Source organism: Arachis hypogaea, chromosome 3, assembly GCF_003086295.3.
Source record: "Arachis hypogaea cultivar Tifrunner chromosome 3, arahy.Tifrunner.gnm2.J5K5, whole genome shotgun sequence".
Lineage (NCBI taxonomy): Eukaryota > Viridiplantae > Streptophyta > Magnoliopsida > Fabales > Fabaceae > Arachis > Arachis hypogaea.
In genome coordinates, this window is record NC_092038.1 from 132,116,743 (window position 1) to 132,134,202 (window position 17,460).

The 17,460-nt window shown below is 27.3% G+C and overlaps 1 protein-coding gene across 1 annotated transcript; it reads right to left on the bottom strand.

Annotated features, from left to right (window-relative positions):
• Positions 1-5,254: 5,254 nt before the first annotated feature.
• On the bottom strand, positions 5,255-8,730 carry LOC114924070 (uncharacterized). Its single transcript, XM_029297476.1, has 3 exons — positions 7,999-8,730; positions 7,714-7,897; positions 5,255-7,614 (listed from the first exon to the last, which is right to left on the bottom strand). The coding sequence occupies exons 1-3, from the start codon at positions 8,728-8,730 to the stop codon at positions 5,255-5,257; spliced, it is 3,276 nt and encodes a 1,091-aa protein (XP_029153309.1).
• Positions 8,731-17,460: the final 8,730 nt, after the last annotated feature.

The following is a 17,460-nucleotide window of genomic DNA, read 5'->3' on the forward strand; positions in this document are numbered from 1 at the left end:
GCAGCCGAAAGCGTGTCATTCTGATAGTGAGGGTGTTACAGTACCTGTATATTTTTTGAGACAATGATAATGGTTGCCATCGACCTGGAGAATTATAAAAATTTGGGCAAAAATAATTATTTTTTGATAAAGAGAATTGTGGTTGTTTGATGTAAATTGTTAATTTTTTTTTTTACAAATTTCTTATCTCTCACACAATTTTGGCAAAAATTTAAAATTCGTTAATTTGAGTTATATTTCTTATAGATTCATTAATTATTGAATTATAATTTTTTGTTGTATTATATAAAAAATAATCAATAATAATATAATTTGACAGATATGAGATACTAAACAAGGTATTGATATTAATAATAAATATATCATACAATAATACTAAAACATTAAAATGAGAAAAAATATAGTTAATATAAATTAATATATTTTTTAATGTATTAATTATATTTATTAAAATTTGACTAACTATCATACTATAAGATTTAAATAACTAAATATATTGATATTATTTTTTTATTAATTTTATATATTATTTTGCCTCTACTATTATAATTTTCTGGGTCCATAGCAACTATTATCATCGTCTCCAAAAATATACAGATACACTGGAATAAGCCATATTTAACAAAAATATTTAATTATAAATTAAAAAAAAATTATTTTTCAAAAATAAAATACGACTTATTCCTATGTACTCTTATATACTTTGGAGGCGATGATAATGCTTACCGTTATTAACTTTTCAAACTCAATTAATTTAATGTATTTAAAGTGGAGTTCGCCGAGGAGTAAGACGAACTCTATAAAATTTATAAAGTTCGCCGGAGAGTAAAGTAAACTTGCTAATTTTTATAGAATTAGCCGTGAAGCGTGGCAAACTTGCCTAAATACATAAAAAAATCGTACATTTCGATAAATAAAACTGAAAACTAGGTTTTGATGAAAATAAATATTTTTCATAATTTATTATAGAAAAAAATCCAAAGTCATTAACATAATTAGAACTCAAAACACAATTTATAAATAAACAAATTACCACTATAGTATATTAGCTTATGAATATAATATAAGTTGATGATCTACACAGGAACTGTTCATGACTTCATGTTATCATGCCAAATTACCACTATTCGTATTCTTAATGTTTATAAAAGTAATTTAATGTTATTTTATTATCAATTATACTAACAAATCAGATTATATTTTTCAATTATTCTCACTTGGATGTATTCATTCTCAATTAGGTCTCACTTGAATGTGTTCGATTTTAATATTATACTCACTCTTTGTGTTTAGATTCAATTATGTCCCTAAAAAAGTGAATTATATAAATATTGTAGGAATTAGTTTCAACTTTCGATGAGTTGTTTTTCGGAGTGGATCATCGATTCTATCCTAGACATTTTTATTCTAATTTTAAAAAGAGATTTTTAAAATTGAAACTAAAGCGTTCATGATGTGTAATTGACGACAGGATAACATTGAATCACTTTTACAAACGTTAAGAATACAAATATGACGATTTAAACGTTAAGGACACAAATAGAATTTACCCCAAATGTTGAGGACAAAAACGATACTTTACTCCTATTCATTACTTTACAAAGATAAAACAATTATTAAAAATGTATAGGATTATTGCAACTTACGTTCTCCACATGAATTAGCCATAACTGCTTCTTGCTTGGCCTTTTTCATATCTTCAAATCCAACAACCAGTCCACAATAGCATCTGGATGCAAAATAGAATAAATTAGTTCTTGCACATAAACCAGTATTAGCTTTTAAAGTTCAGACTAATACAAAAAAACAAAATGAAAGCGTTGAACGTATCTCATAAACCAAATTAGTTTAATATTTCTATTTTATAAAAACTGAATAATATAATATTAAATGTTAATATTTTATTTATGCATAATCATCATATCCTACTATCTGCACCTGCCTGCAATAAATTCGATGCGTCTCTTATTGCATTACAAACAATTCATAGCCTTTGCCTTCGGTAAACAATCTCCATGCCTGCACATTTTTTATACATTTAGTTGATAATAAAACTTAGAAGTATATCAAGGTTGATTAATTATAATTCAAGTCCATGCTTACATGACCAAGAAGGTTAAAGTGGTGATCTTGATGATTGAAGTCTCTGTTTCTCTTCCCACTTATGATTTTCAATACCAACACACCAAAGTTAAATACATTGGATTTTGTCGAGTACACTCCATCGATTACATACTCTAGTGATAGATATCCACTGCACATTCATATTCCAAAAGTTATTTAGAAAAAAGAAAGAACATAAACATAAAAAGCAAAAGAAAAAAGAAAGAAAGCCTTGGAAAAAAAATCTTGAAAAATGCTACCATGCTGAAGGGATTTTGTTTCAGCAGGTGAGGAATAGATGTAGAAAGTTTCGATATTGGATGCGTGTATAGAGGTGTGGGTACGCACCAAAATCATTGCAGTTTGACTAAGACTGAGACGCTATCGGTAGAAAGTAGAATAATTTAGTGAGATTAATGTGGGAATAATTATTATCATCAAGGTATTCAACTTTTTTATAAGTACATGTTTTTTGTTTTGGTTTATAAAATTACGAAGATAATGAGCATGTGTGGCTACTCGCTAGAGCGTTATGAGAATTCAGACAATTGTAAAATTAATTAATAAAGATTTTCATTTCTAAATTAAAAAAAGAATTTATTATTATTATTATTATATACTTTTTTACCGAAGATAGGGAGACTCGAACTCGCAATCTCTTAAGTGAGTATGAAGAGACTATATCTTTTAAATTATAATTTATTATTATTATTATTATTATTATTATTATTATTACTAGCGGCTCAACAGGCACTACCGTGCCTGTTCAGCCGCTTTTTTTATGGGATTTAAAGTTAATTATTTCAATGAATTTTAAAATTTTAAATTCGAATAACATAAAAATAATAATATAAAATAATCTATAATAATATAAAAATGTTCAAATTAAAATAATCATATATTACCTATCTATAAACAATAACAATATGAAAATGATTTAATTATAATGAACACATACATCACCTATCTACAAATCTACAAATAACATAATTCATATAAAATAATTATTACAATATTATTTTATCTTCTTCTATCTAACTCAAAGTCATAAAAATAAATAGAAAAATACGATTGTTTACAAAAAATGAGCCATATTTAAAAGTCACTTTTTTTCTTTGTTTAGGGACCTTTTTTTTAAGTGGTAAACCAAAGTACGGATCTGTATTTGAAGAATCTTTCTTGTGCCTACAAAAAGTGTAAAGAAGAAAAATAATTATGTCTTTTTTTTGTGATTATATATCAAACTATAAGTAAAAACGTTAAGATAAATCTAAAGTAATTTCTGAATTTGTACCGAGAAAAAATCTTTAGCAATTCCTCATACATCTCCTTATCAATAGATTCTTGAGCTTTGAAGAACTACAAAATTTAGAAATCAATAAAATATACCATATGCCAATACAAATTTCATTATATTTGAACGAAAAGTTAACAATAAAAAATATAAAACCTGCAAAATTGAAATTTCTTGTTTGAGGTTGGATTTCCTACACATGCACAACAAAAGAAGCCATTAAACCCTCTGTAGAGCATTCAAATCTATAAGTATCCGATATTACCTCTATTTTGGGTGGTTTCTTAATCTAATGATAGGTACCTGCAATGTTGTTCTTTACTAACATCAGTTGGTTCCGCTCCTATGAGTTTGTTGCTGGAAAAAGAAAAATGTTTAATTTATTATCCGTAGTTTAAAATTATTTTTTGTAACTTTATTCAACATGAGAAACATAATCTCCGTTACAATCTCAGAGTAACCTTTTAATATTTTAGGCATATACTTTTTTCCTTCATATTTTATTAGTAAAAGAAGAACATAGAAGGGGATAGATAATAGGCATATCAACAACATTCTAATTACGATGATTGTGTTACCTTGTATGTTGTTGGAGTAGTATTTCCTTTTTTATCATCTTCCAGAATTGGGTCTTGTCTGTTTTAACCGTTCCTCCCCAGCCAATAGAATAAATTTGAAGGGAATGAACCTATTAGATAACATATGATTATGATTACTAACATAGAAATAGAAGTATGTATATTGAATGCAATTTTGACAGTAATTAATTTAAAAAATTACTTTATTGTCTATTGGTTGGATTGATGCAATTGCTTGCTCATCTTTCCATGCACTCCAGAGATTTTGGAATCCTTCTTCCTGTAATTGATATTTGTTAATATATTTCTAGTATATATATAGTATGTCTTAGTTAATGATAATTAGTACGTACCTGTTGCATAAAACAAATGTTCAAGTTGGTTGTCTTTATCTCCTGGCATATATTGATGAGCTCCTCTGAAATCAAATTGTCTATTAAAAAATTATTAGTCGTTAATCCTCAATAAATTAAAGTTTGTATACATAGATATATATATCAATGAAAAAGATTTAAAGATTAAAATTATATGTAGACTGAATTGTACCAAGAAGTAACTACACACACTTACTAAGAACATAAATTACCTGTGGGGAAGGTAACAATATTTCTTTGAAAACTACATGATTCACCACTTGTTCCATCTATTTTTCCTTCTTTGACTAAAATTTTTGTAGTTGACTGAGAAATACTTCGAGACAGAGCAATATATAATTGGCCATGGCTAAATACATGTTTAGGGAGATAGATCCCTACTTTAGGAATTGTCTGTCCTTGTGATTTATTTATTGTTATTGCAAAACTCAACCTTACAGGAAATTGCTTTCGGATAAGTATAAATGGCAGTCCTGAATTTTCTGTTGTTTTGTGTTTTATCCGAGGTAAGAAAGCTCTTCTTCCACAGTGATGACCGGTTAAAATTTCTACGTCCAACATGTTTTGAAAAGTTCCACGACATAGTAACCTTGTACCATTGCATAAGCCGGCCTTAGGGTCTATGTTTCTCAATAACATCAAAGGTGCACCTCTTTTTACCTTCAACACATGAGGTGGCAACCCGCCTGTAGAAACTGAGTTAAGATATTCTTGTTGATATAAATTATTAGCATCTCCTTCTACTTCATCAAATGAGACTAAATTTCGTTCTTCTCCTGGAAACTGGTTGATAATTATATCATTAAGCTGTTGCACATCATGATTTTTTTGCGTCAATATTGCCCTTTCTACCATGTAAGAAGCGTCCCACCCATGAGATTGTAAGTTTGGAAATATTTCTTCTATTAACTTGTGTAACGATGTTTCACCCTCCCACGGAATTGCCATATTTGCTTGTATCCGTACAAAGTCTTCATGTATGGTGGGTTCAATTCCATCACCAATGCGCATAAGGTACTCAGCAAAACATGATCATTAGAAGATCGCATATTTTGTCGCAAATGGAGAATTTTAGTGGAAGCCCATAATTGAGACTTAACTATAGAAGCTAAAATCATTTGTGACTTACTACCTTTCGGTACCACAGGCAGTACTTGGCGGAAATCTCCTCCCATCACCATCACTTTTCCTCCAAATGGCATATCGTTTGCTAATATATCTCTCAGAGTGCGGTCTAATGATTGCACCGATTCTTTATTTGCCATAGGTGCTTCATCCCAGATGATTGCCGTTGTTTGTCTAATCAGCTTTGCAAGATCTGATTGTTTGCTTATGTTGCAAATGGATGATGGTTCTGTATTAATTGGGATCTTAAACCTAGAATGAGCTGTTCGACCCCCAGGCAATAATGTTGCGGCTATTCCTGATGATGCAGTTACCAAGACAATATGACCCTTATTTCTCAATTCTGCAATTATAGCTCTGTAAAGAAATGTTTTGCCTGATCCTCCTGGCCCATCAACAAAGAACACTCCACTTTCTCTTCGATCAATTGTATTCATAATGCACTTGAAAGCTTTAGACTGGTCATTGTTCAATCTTGTTACGGAACACAGGTCTTTCCGGGGTACTTCGACAGACAGTTCTTCTTGGATAACTCTGGGTATCGAGTTGTCATTGTCATTTTCATGAGTTAAAGCTGGCAAATTGTATTGTGTAATCTGTTTTCCGTGCTGAAGGAGTATATCATTTATATCCCTGAGTAGCCGATTTGTGAACGCTAAGGCTGTTGTGGTGCTGGTTGACGGATAATCATCCACCATATATGAAAAAAATTCATCCCATAAGCTTCTTACATCTGTAGGCTCACAAAATATTAAAATGGTTGCAAACAACCTTCGTAAAGCACATGGCAATCGTAAAACAGATGCCTCAACCAAACATTCACGGATGCTACTGTCACTCTCTAACAATCCTCGATGTTGAGCAGATTGCTTGAAGGACGAATATTGGATCCCATTCACTGTTAGCAAGTCATCCCAACTGATTGGTCCTCTGACATTAGATAACAGAATACGCAAATAGAATTTTTCTCCTTCTGAAGGTGATACAGTATAAATTCTACCGATGGATCTCCTCTGTGTCTTGCGCCGACGCCATTCCTTTTCCTTGTTGTGCCAAGTGTAATACTCTGGAATTTCCCTGTACAAAAGATGCCTAGATTGTTGGTCCTCCTCACGATTTAGAGCAAAGAACTCAGTGAGCATTGTTCTAGAGAAATAATCATCATTAAGTATTTTAGGAATGGTTTGGTGATCATAGAAGCTCACTTGATGTTGATTTGGCAAATGAATTTGTAACCTTTCCACTGATGGATACATTCGGTAAAGGTTAAATTTAAATATTCTCCAACATGCCTCTGGAGCAGCAATCCATCTTGCATCAATAAACTGTTGGACCTCGTCAACATTAGAACTGTTGTGAACTTCCATTGCAACCCGGTCTGGACCCTTGTAGCAATATTTGTAGAGATACTTTATACTCTTGATGCTACTACATATCTCAACATTAATATGGCAATCATACTTTAGTAGTAGCCAAGGGTTGTACGGAACTACCCATCTATTGTCAACCGTGACATTTTGGTTAATTTGTACTGGAGTGTCGAATCGTCGCCTATATTGCGGATATGAGTCGTCACCTCTTCGTGTTTCTGCTGCGAACTCTTTTGGGTAGTTGCGTTTACATTTGCCATTTTTCATGCAGGGTGAAGATTGATCAAGTGTACCGCAAGGACCATGAATCATATGTTTTAGCACAGCATCATGTAGGTGTGGTTCTACTTCTTTAGATGGTATCTCTGCACGTACCAAACTATCATAATGCTCCGGGTCAATTAACTTGTCATTGTTTTCTAAGATTAGCAACATATGTACATGTGGCAACCCTCTTTTTTGAAACTCAGTGACATAAATATAGCTCTTCACCTTTCCCAAGACACCCTTAGTAATTACATCCTCTTTCAGCTGTTCAAATTTGGCTCGAAAAATTCTTGTTGTTAGCTCTGGACGATCTTGTGGAGTTTGAACTGGGTTGAGTTCTGAAGTTATTTCAGTCCAAGATGGATTGCATGTCATTGTGAGAAAAATATCTGGCTTTCCCTCTTTAAGAACAATCGCCATTCCATCTTCATATCGTTGGGTCATGTCGCGACGGCTACCAATGAACGACGATGGTAATATTGTTCTTTTTCTTCCAACATTTTCTGAAGACAAATATATAGAGAAATATTATTAGTTTTAATAATTATTTTGGGTAATTCTTAATGATTTTTGAAGTAGCAATTAGATACAACAATGTTTACCTGCATTAGTTTCTCCTGTGTGCAAAGCATCTTGTAAACCTTGGTATAATTCAGCCCGTAATTTCTTCTGTCTATTTCGAACCCATCTTAACTTTCCGGTTTCAATTTTCACATAGTTATCAACAACATATTGTTGTAGTAGTCGTCCTGCTTGCAATACGGTGGAATGATCATCGGGGCGGATCTACAAATTTTTTAGAATTTACAAAAAAATTAGATACATTGATCAATTTTTTGGCATAATTTTATTGAAGTCTATACTGCGTAGGAAATGGAGATTTGTACCTGGAGCATATAACTATTATATGTTCGGCATGATACTTTGCCGCCACTTTGACTTCGGGTATTGATATCCCATTCATGAGTTCCAAATGGAAAAAGAAGAGGATATTGTAGTGGATCGTAATAGCCAACGAATTCCTGAATCCTTCGTAGGCTACCAGCATGAGTTTGCACCTTAATATCTCGCCCACGAATCATTGTTTCAACGTCATCACCAACAATTATGGCTGCTACCTGCGACGCAGTTGGAAGACTATATTGTGGCTGATTAGCAGGTCGCTCTCTAATGACCAAACTACACTCATGTACATCTGACCGTTGTGCAAGCTGGCGAAACACATGGAGAAAAGGATTATACCGGTGTAGCAATTGTTGTAACTTGAAAACTAATGTTTCATGTAGTTGTGTGTTCTCCAGCATCCTATTCTGCAACTCGTGATCAGTATCATATATGTACAGTTGCAAAAACCGTGGCCGCGTGCCCTGATCCGGATGAAATCCTCCTATACTGTGATATATTGAGCCTTGAGCACGAAATGTATATATACCACGACTTGTTATAGCCAGTTGTTCGTCTATGTGCACACCACACGAAGTGAAGGAAAATACATGATTGTATCCACGAATATGTTTTCTAAAATGGTTTCCTTCTGCAGAGGGGTCCAAGAAGATTTCAAGCAATTCCTGAGGAGCATTTACTCGGGGAAGAGAGACTTTTCCCCCATTACAGCACATCTCGAACGTCTCATGGTGAAATAGACGTGTGCTACAGTAATGACATGTCCTTGGGACTGGTAGTGGATTTCGAATTATTGTTCCATCCTCTTGAAAATTTCGAGCACAGTTATGGGATGCTCGAACATTTTGTCTAATTTCTGTACTCGTATTAAATTAACATATATTTGGTTACATTCATAATGAAAATCATAAAATGATGAATTTTGTAACAACTAAAAAAATAGTTCTTTGTTGATTATAATTACAAAAAATTACTTCCATTATAGTAGTCATCATAAAAAAGAGATAAGTAGCTATCAAATATTTAAGTGATGTTTCAAGCATTTTTCTTGACTTTGTTACATTGTATGATATATTGTGATGTTGTTTGACTTTATTTTTTTTAAATTTTGTCATTCAGATGTATTTAACAACTTTAATTATAAAATATTTTATTTTATTCTTTCTAAAGATGTTTTTTATTCGTTAAATAAATGTTTTTATTCTTTTAATTATAAAGAAATATTATTTATTCTGTAGCAATATAGTTTTATTCTTTTTTTAATAAAATCATTTTGTTTAAAACCTTTTATTCGAAACTGTTATAACAAAGTTAAAATCACTTACGATGTATAACAACATTATATTATTCTAAATGTTTATTATTTTCTTGTTCCATTACATATTTTTGTTTATATGGTAACACTATGTTTATCATGGATTATTTTTTTTAGATTAAATAGTCAATACAATATAGATTGAGTCTGAAATAAATAATTTTTTTTAAAAAAAATACTTTCTTTATATATCATAATTTTTTTTTTGTATAAAGTTCTCTGTTCATCAATTGTCTTATAGCATTTTTTAGTGAATTATCTTATATAGGATATGACAATTTTTGCCTTTGGCCAAATTTTTTAGCTTGTATGTTTTGTTTCATGTTTTTTAAATGTTTAGATATTACTGGTCGAAATAATACAATACATGACGATAATATTTGTTCATATTTTATTTATTCTATTACTTCAAATAATTTTTATTTTGTATGCTTTCGCCTAGAGTTATCATTTTAATTTTTACTATTTATTTTATTTCTTAAAATATATTTTATTTAATCATTTTATGTTGTCATATTTGTGTGAATTATAATAATAAAATAATTCAACAAAATATAAAATTTTTTAAATTAATTTTTTTTCGTTTTCGCTTAAGTTTCCATATTTTTCATTTTGATAGGCAAAAAATATTTTAAGTATTATATTGGTTTTTATAATTTTTTTGTGTATAGGTTTTAATTTTTTTTGTTAGGCATGGACACTCTTTTTTTATAATTAGTTCTTGTAATGATCTTAAATAAATAAATTTTTTAACATTTTATTTAATTATTTTATTTTGTCATGTTTGTGTGAATTATAACAGAATGATTCAACAAAATATAAAATTTTTTAAATTACCTATTTTATTATTTTTGCTAAAGTTTACATATTTTTTATTTTAATTGGCAAATAAATATTTTAAGTATTTTATTGGTTTCTATAAAATTTTTTTGTGTATAGATTTTAAATTTTTTTTTGTTAGGCACTGGCACTCTTTTTTTATAATTGGTTCTTGTAATGATCTTAAATAAATAATTTTTTTAACACCAATTATGCTCACACTTAATGTTTACTATGAATACATTAATATGCTAACAGATAAGGATAAAATAATATTTTTTTTATAAATTTATTTACCTATTAAAATTATGTCACAATAGTAAATATATAAAGAAAAAAAAGTACAATACTAACCAGTTACATTTTCTTCACGTCTACTGTTTTGATCAGATCTATTTCCATGAATTTCTGATAGTATGTAAAAAGAACACATCAACAAAATTATAATTAAATTAAGTCTGTACAGTGGTAATTGAGAGGTTACTTTTAAAGAAACAAATCATACCAAATTAAATTGATTGGAAGTAATAGAAAACGTAGAATACCCATTAATATCACTAGCGGCTCAACAGGCACTACCGTGCCTGTTCAGCCGCTTTTTTTATGGGATTTAAAATTAATTATTTCAATGAATTTTAAAATTTTAATTTTAAATAACATAAAAATAATAATATAGAATAATCTATAATAATATAAAAATGTTCAAATTAAAATAATCATATATTACCTATCTATAAACAATAACAATATGAAAATGATTTAATTATAATGAACACATACATCACCTATCTACAAATCTACAAATAACATAATTCATATAAAATAATTATTACAATATTATTTTATCTTCTTCTATCTAACTCAAAGTCATAAAAAAACTCATAAAAGTTATAATAGCATTTTTTTTACCCGTTATATAAAAATAGGTAATTTAAAAATAGGTAATTTGTTAATTATCTACCGTTGTTATATAAAAATAGGTAATTTAAAGTTATTCTGACTAAATTATATAACTACCATTATTATTAACATGAAAATAATGTATATTGACAATTTAAGAGTACATTCGATAGATAAATTACAAATAAATAGTACTAAGAGTACATTAACATAGAGATATTGTAGAAATAATTCAAATTAAATGGCAAATTAAATTGTAGAAAAAAAATTTAAAAAATACCAGAATTATCTACTAAATTTTAATAATAAATATATTATTAAACATTGAACATATATATATTTTTTATAATAATACAATTATAAAAATTGTTTGGCAGTATAATATTATATTAAAAAATTATTAAACTATTTAATAATTGAGATTATAATTATATAAAGTACATTAAGACAATATAATAATATCTATAATAATATTATTTAGGCCAATAATAAAAGATTTATGGAATCAAAATTTAAGAAAAAATAAATAATTATTAATTAAATAGATATAAATATAAATATATAGAATTTCTTCTCATATTTGGACTGTTTGGAAATGACAATAATATATTTTAAATGATTATATTTTAGGGTGTATAATTTTTCTTTAGAGATAAATAATTCGTGAATATAAAAATTATATTAAACTGGTAGCATCTATAACTTATAATATTGAAATAGTAAATTTATCAATTTAAATTTATGTAGTGAAAAAATAATCACTTCTGATATATTTATTTTTTAGAAGGAAAAGTATAAAAAAAATATTGAAATTATCAACTAATTTTTTTTGTTATACAGTGAAAAAATTTAAGCTACAATTATAATATTAAACATATATCTAATTTAATTTTTTTATAATGATACGGCGCGAGAAAATTTTAGGACAATAATGGAAGATCTATTGAATCAAAATTTATGAAAAAATAAATTACTATTAATTAAATAAATATACAGGAGTCCTATCCATATTTATTATCATTCGATTTCTTACTTGAATCAGTTTTGCTTTTATTATGAGTATTAAATTGTTAAAAAATTTATTCTTAAGATGAAAATAATGTAGGCTGAGAATTTAAAAGTACATTCGGTAGAGTACGGTAACATAGAGATACTGTAGAAATAATTCAAATTAAATGACGAACTAAATTGTAGAAAAAAAGTTTAAAAAATATACCAGAATTATCTATTAAGTTTTTTTTTAATAACAAATATATTATTAAACAGTGAATATATATATTTTTCTTATAATAATACAGTTATAAAAATTTTATATTTGTATGATTTTATATTAAAAAATTATTAAACTATTTAATAATTGAGATTATAATGATGTAAATTACATTTAAGATAATATAATAATATTATTTAGGCCAATAATAAAAGAGTTATTGAATCAAAATTTAAGGAAAAATAAATTATTATTGATTAAATAAATATAAATATAAGATTCCTACCCATATTTGGATCGTTTGGTATATTACTTGAACCAACTCCGGTGTTATTGTGAGTATCTGTATATGTAAAAAAATCATAATTAAGATGAAAATAATGTAATTTGATAATTTAAGGGTACACTCAAGAAATAGATTATACATAATTGGTACGTATTAAGAGTCCAGTAACATAGATATATCGTAAAAAATAAATCATATTAAATAATAAACTAACAATATAAATTTATTACTGAGAAGTATAATTTATTGTTGAGGAGGTATATTTGTGATATCTTGTAATGGTGTTGCCATGTTAGTTGGTCCACTTGATGTATCGATTTGTTTTCCTCGTCTAATACTCTCTCGGTAAGGTGTTGCTGCCTCTATTCTTCACTCATATTTTGTCTTCGTTGTCTGGCATAGTCTTGCTAAGTTCGTCGACCACTCCCACGTGAATCTTCCATTGGTATGTTGTCAACTATAATTAATCAAAGAAACATATAAAAACAATTATACACTTTTATTTAATGACAAAAAATAAATTACAGAAGATTTTACATTATATTTAGGCGAAGTGAGAAGAATGCAGGAGAAGACAGAGGAAAAATGAAAGAAATTTTTTCTATTACGGAGAGATATGGAGTAACCAGTGAAGTGATAGAGATTAAGAAAAAAAAATGGGAATAATACAATTGACGGAGTAATTGATGTGAGAGGAATTAACAGTGGAGAATTAAGCAGTAGAATTTTGTAACTGATGCAGTAACGTGATGTGAGAGAAATTAACGTGGAGAAGTTATATTGAGGTGAACGTGGATGGAAATGAAATAGCAGAATGTTGTAACTGGAGGTAGGTTACTAAAAAGGATAAAAATGGAAAGAAAAATTGGACACCAAAAATGGGTTTTCCCGTTATTCAAAATACTCGTTATCTTTATGTATAATTCGAATAGATAAAAATTTTTTTTTAATCTTATATTAAACATCTTTAATTATTTTTAATTTTATTATTATTTTAAAATTATTAATTTTTATTTTGATTATATCATCTCATCATATTATACACTATCATTTTTTCTTATCATTCTTTTTACATGGATAACTATTATCGTCTCACCGTCACTATTATGTTGTCTTATTTTATTTTTTTCGCAATCAATTACCGTAATAATACCATTATCGCAACTCTCATTTTTTTCATCACTTTGTATGTGAAAGACAGATTAAAAATATATAAGAATGAGTTAACAAAATAATTTATGAGAGTTCTTCGGTTCATTATTGATAGGTTTATACATGTCAAAAAAAATTAAAAAATAAATATCAGATAAAAAAATAATCATTTTTTTTAAATTAAATTGATGAGAGAAATTTTGTATGTGAAAGATAGATTAAAAATATATAAGAATTAATACAGTTTGGTAAGTAAACTGAAAAGAAAGGAAAATGAAGGTGAAAGTTATGCGTGAAATTAATATCAACAATAAAATGTTATAAAATTTGCAATTGTAGTAAATGAAAGCGAGGAAAAGATGGAAGCGATACAATCACGATATTCGGGGAATGAGAATGATGGCAACAGTAATAATATAGAAGAGTGCACCTCATGGCAAGAGGAGAAGCACTAAAAATTGAATAATGAGATCAAACTTGGTATAAAGTACTCACATAAAGAATATACCCAAAATAAAACGATAAGATCTATAAAAAATTATTTATCACCCCTAATTATTTTTTTCCTCCTTTCATACATGGCGTCGAAAATCAACATTTGGCATAGTCATTATCTACTTCAGAAAATTACAAAAATTCATCCAAATAATTGTTACATACAGAGAAACACATTCAGACTTGGAAAGAGAAGTAAGAAAAATTGAAAACGGATAAAATTAATTAAATGGATAAATTATTGGAATAAAGAATTGAAGAACAGGTTACGGTTCCTACAACTATTAGTGAAACAGAATGAAAATAAGATAGAATAACATGTGTTGCTGTTAACGGTGAAAGTTCTTTTATTTAAAGTAAAAGACGCATGTACGGGAGAATCTCTATCATTAAGGGCAACATTAGAAAGCACATTATATATTGTTATAGATTTCTGTTACTTGTGCCTGTTCCATTGTCATACGCTTCCATCCCTGTATGTTTCAAAAGTAAAATATAATTATTAAAAACTAATTGAATTCATAACAAAGAAAATTAGTTATCGTGTTACCTGTATTAAATTGATAATGGGTGGTAGCTCTGGTCATTTGTTTAATTGTAGTCAATTGGGCTACTCCTATGTTTGTAGTTAATCGAGTACCTCTACCTGCGTTTGACATTGGAGTTGGAATTGGAGTCAGTTGATATAGCAACTTGTTTTCCTTGTCGAATCATTTACGGATAAGTTGCACGTCTTCTAGCTAGGTGTTGCTGTCTTTGTTCTTCGATCATGTTGTCTTCTTCGCCTAGCATATTCTGTTCAAGTGGGTCGACGTTGATTGTTGATTTTGTGAAGTTTCCAGTTCTATTTGTCAAAAAATAGCAAAATGTAGAGAATCAAAAAGGTTTGTGAGACCAAAATTGAAAGTGAAAAAGTATTTAATTCTGTTGGGGTTTCAGTTTTTAAATTGAGTACGTAGTGGGAGCAGTTTTTTATTGGAAGTAAATCAGTTTTAAAATATGTCGTGGGTTGAAAATGAATCAATTTAATCCTCTGTCGTGAGATAAATTCTTTTATAAAAAAATAAAAAATTGAGGACGTGGTAACAGTTTGTTATATTAAATTTAATGTGTAACAAAAATAAAAAAGAAATAGAGATAAAATAGGGAGAAGGAATTGGATACCAAACTTTTCTATCCCATTATATATTGGTATAGATAAAAAAAGTTACTATGACAAAAATAAAAAAATAGTAAATAGAAAATAATAGAAAAAATAGTTATTATAATAGAAATCAAAGTTGTCAATCATGCAATGGGACTATTTCAATTCGAAAAGAAGAAAAGAAAATTCAAAGCTAAATTTATTTGATACTAAATAAAATAAAATTACATAAAATATTATTATTTACCGTATAAATTAAATAAAAAATTACTAATATTTTTAAATAAATATTTTATACAACAACTGTCAAGTAGAACTCACTGAATAAAAAAAATTGAACATCAAACTCCCATATTTTTTGTATATTGTTATTTTGTTATAGTATAAATAATAGTTTTGGAATTATCTAAATATTTTAATATAAATTAGTTAATATTGTCAAAGCTAAAAAATTTAAGAGATAAAATTAATATTTCTTCTAATGATTATTTTTAAAATTATAAATACACAATAAAAAATTAGAGTACATTAAAATAGTACAATAATAAAAAATAATTCAAAAGATAAAATTAACAAACTAATGGAATATATATACACAACTAACCAATGTTATTTGGACCAATTCTAATACTTGAATATCTAAAAATAGATTTTTAACATATAAATAATATTTTTTGAATTTCGTAAATCTTTTAATATAAATAATTTAATATTATCTGGACAAAAAAATTAAAAAATAAGATTAATATTTCTTTTAAGAATGATTTTTATCAAAATTATAAATACATAATAAAAATTTAGAGTACATTAAAATAGTACCATAATAAAAAAATTCAAATATTAAATTAATAGTGTAAATTTTTTAAGTAAAGAATTAACAACAATAAAAAAAATTCAAATATTAAATTAATAGCGTAAATTTTTTAAGGGAACAATTAACAACCATAATACACTGTCAAGAGGTGACAGGTACGTCAAGTGGCCAAGTGGAGTAATTGGAGTTTTTCAGAGATAACTGACATTAAGTGGAGAAGTTAATTAGAGAGGGTAATACTGGAAAAAAAATTTGGACACCAAACCCATGTATTGCTATTATATATTGTTATAGATTTAGGTTCATGTCATATTTTTTTCTGTTCCATATATAGTTCATAACTTTATTATCATATGGTATGGATCACGTAATGTTCAGACCAAACCAAAAAAGTTAGCCCAAACTCTATATACCAAAAATTTTATGGGATTGCAGGAAAAAGCCTAACAAATTAATCATGGGATTACCAATTATTCTACAATGATAATTATCAATACTTTTAAATTCAAAAATCACAGATTTTAAATTTTTATTTTTCAAATTTTTAATAATTTCAAATTTTAAATTCATTTTGTTACCTTTGTTTATTTTAAATTTTCTAATTTTACACTAATAATACTATTAGATTTATATTTTAGTTTAAAAAATTATAAACTAAGATCAACTTTAAAAAATTCTAAACAAACATCAGTTGAATAAAAATTATAAGATCTTTAATTAACTAAATACAATCTAATTTATTGTATTTTTAAATTACAATATCAATTTTTTTTAGAGTATTTATTTTTAAATTATTTAATTTATACTAAATTTTTTGTCTATTTTAAATTAATATTTATTAATTTAAAATTTATAAACTAATTTTTTAAAAAACTAAATACACATCACTAAACCTTAAATCTTAAACCCTTAATATCAATTCTAAATCGTAAATTACAAACCCTAAACCCTAACACATAACTTCTCAACCCAAAACCCTCAATAATATATCATAAATTCTAACTACAAATCCAAAATACCTCAATCATGACCTAAATTATAAACCCTAAATTACAAAATCTAAACACTTAATACTAAATAAAAAATATTAAATAAATAACACTATACCCTAAACCTTTTAACTTGCTCATAAATTCTAATCCATCATTCTAAATCCTAAATTCTTAACCCTTCAAATTTAAACCAAAAATTATAAATTATACACTAATAATAATAATAATAATAATAATAATAATAATAATAATAATAATAATAATAATAACTTCTTTTTTTAGTTTAGAAATAAAAATCTTTATTAATTAATTTTACAGT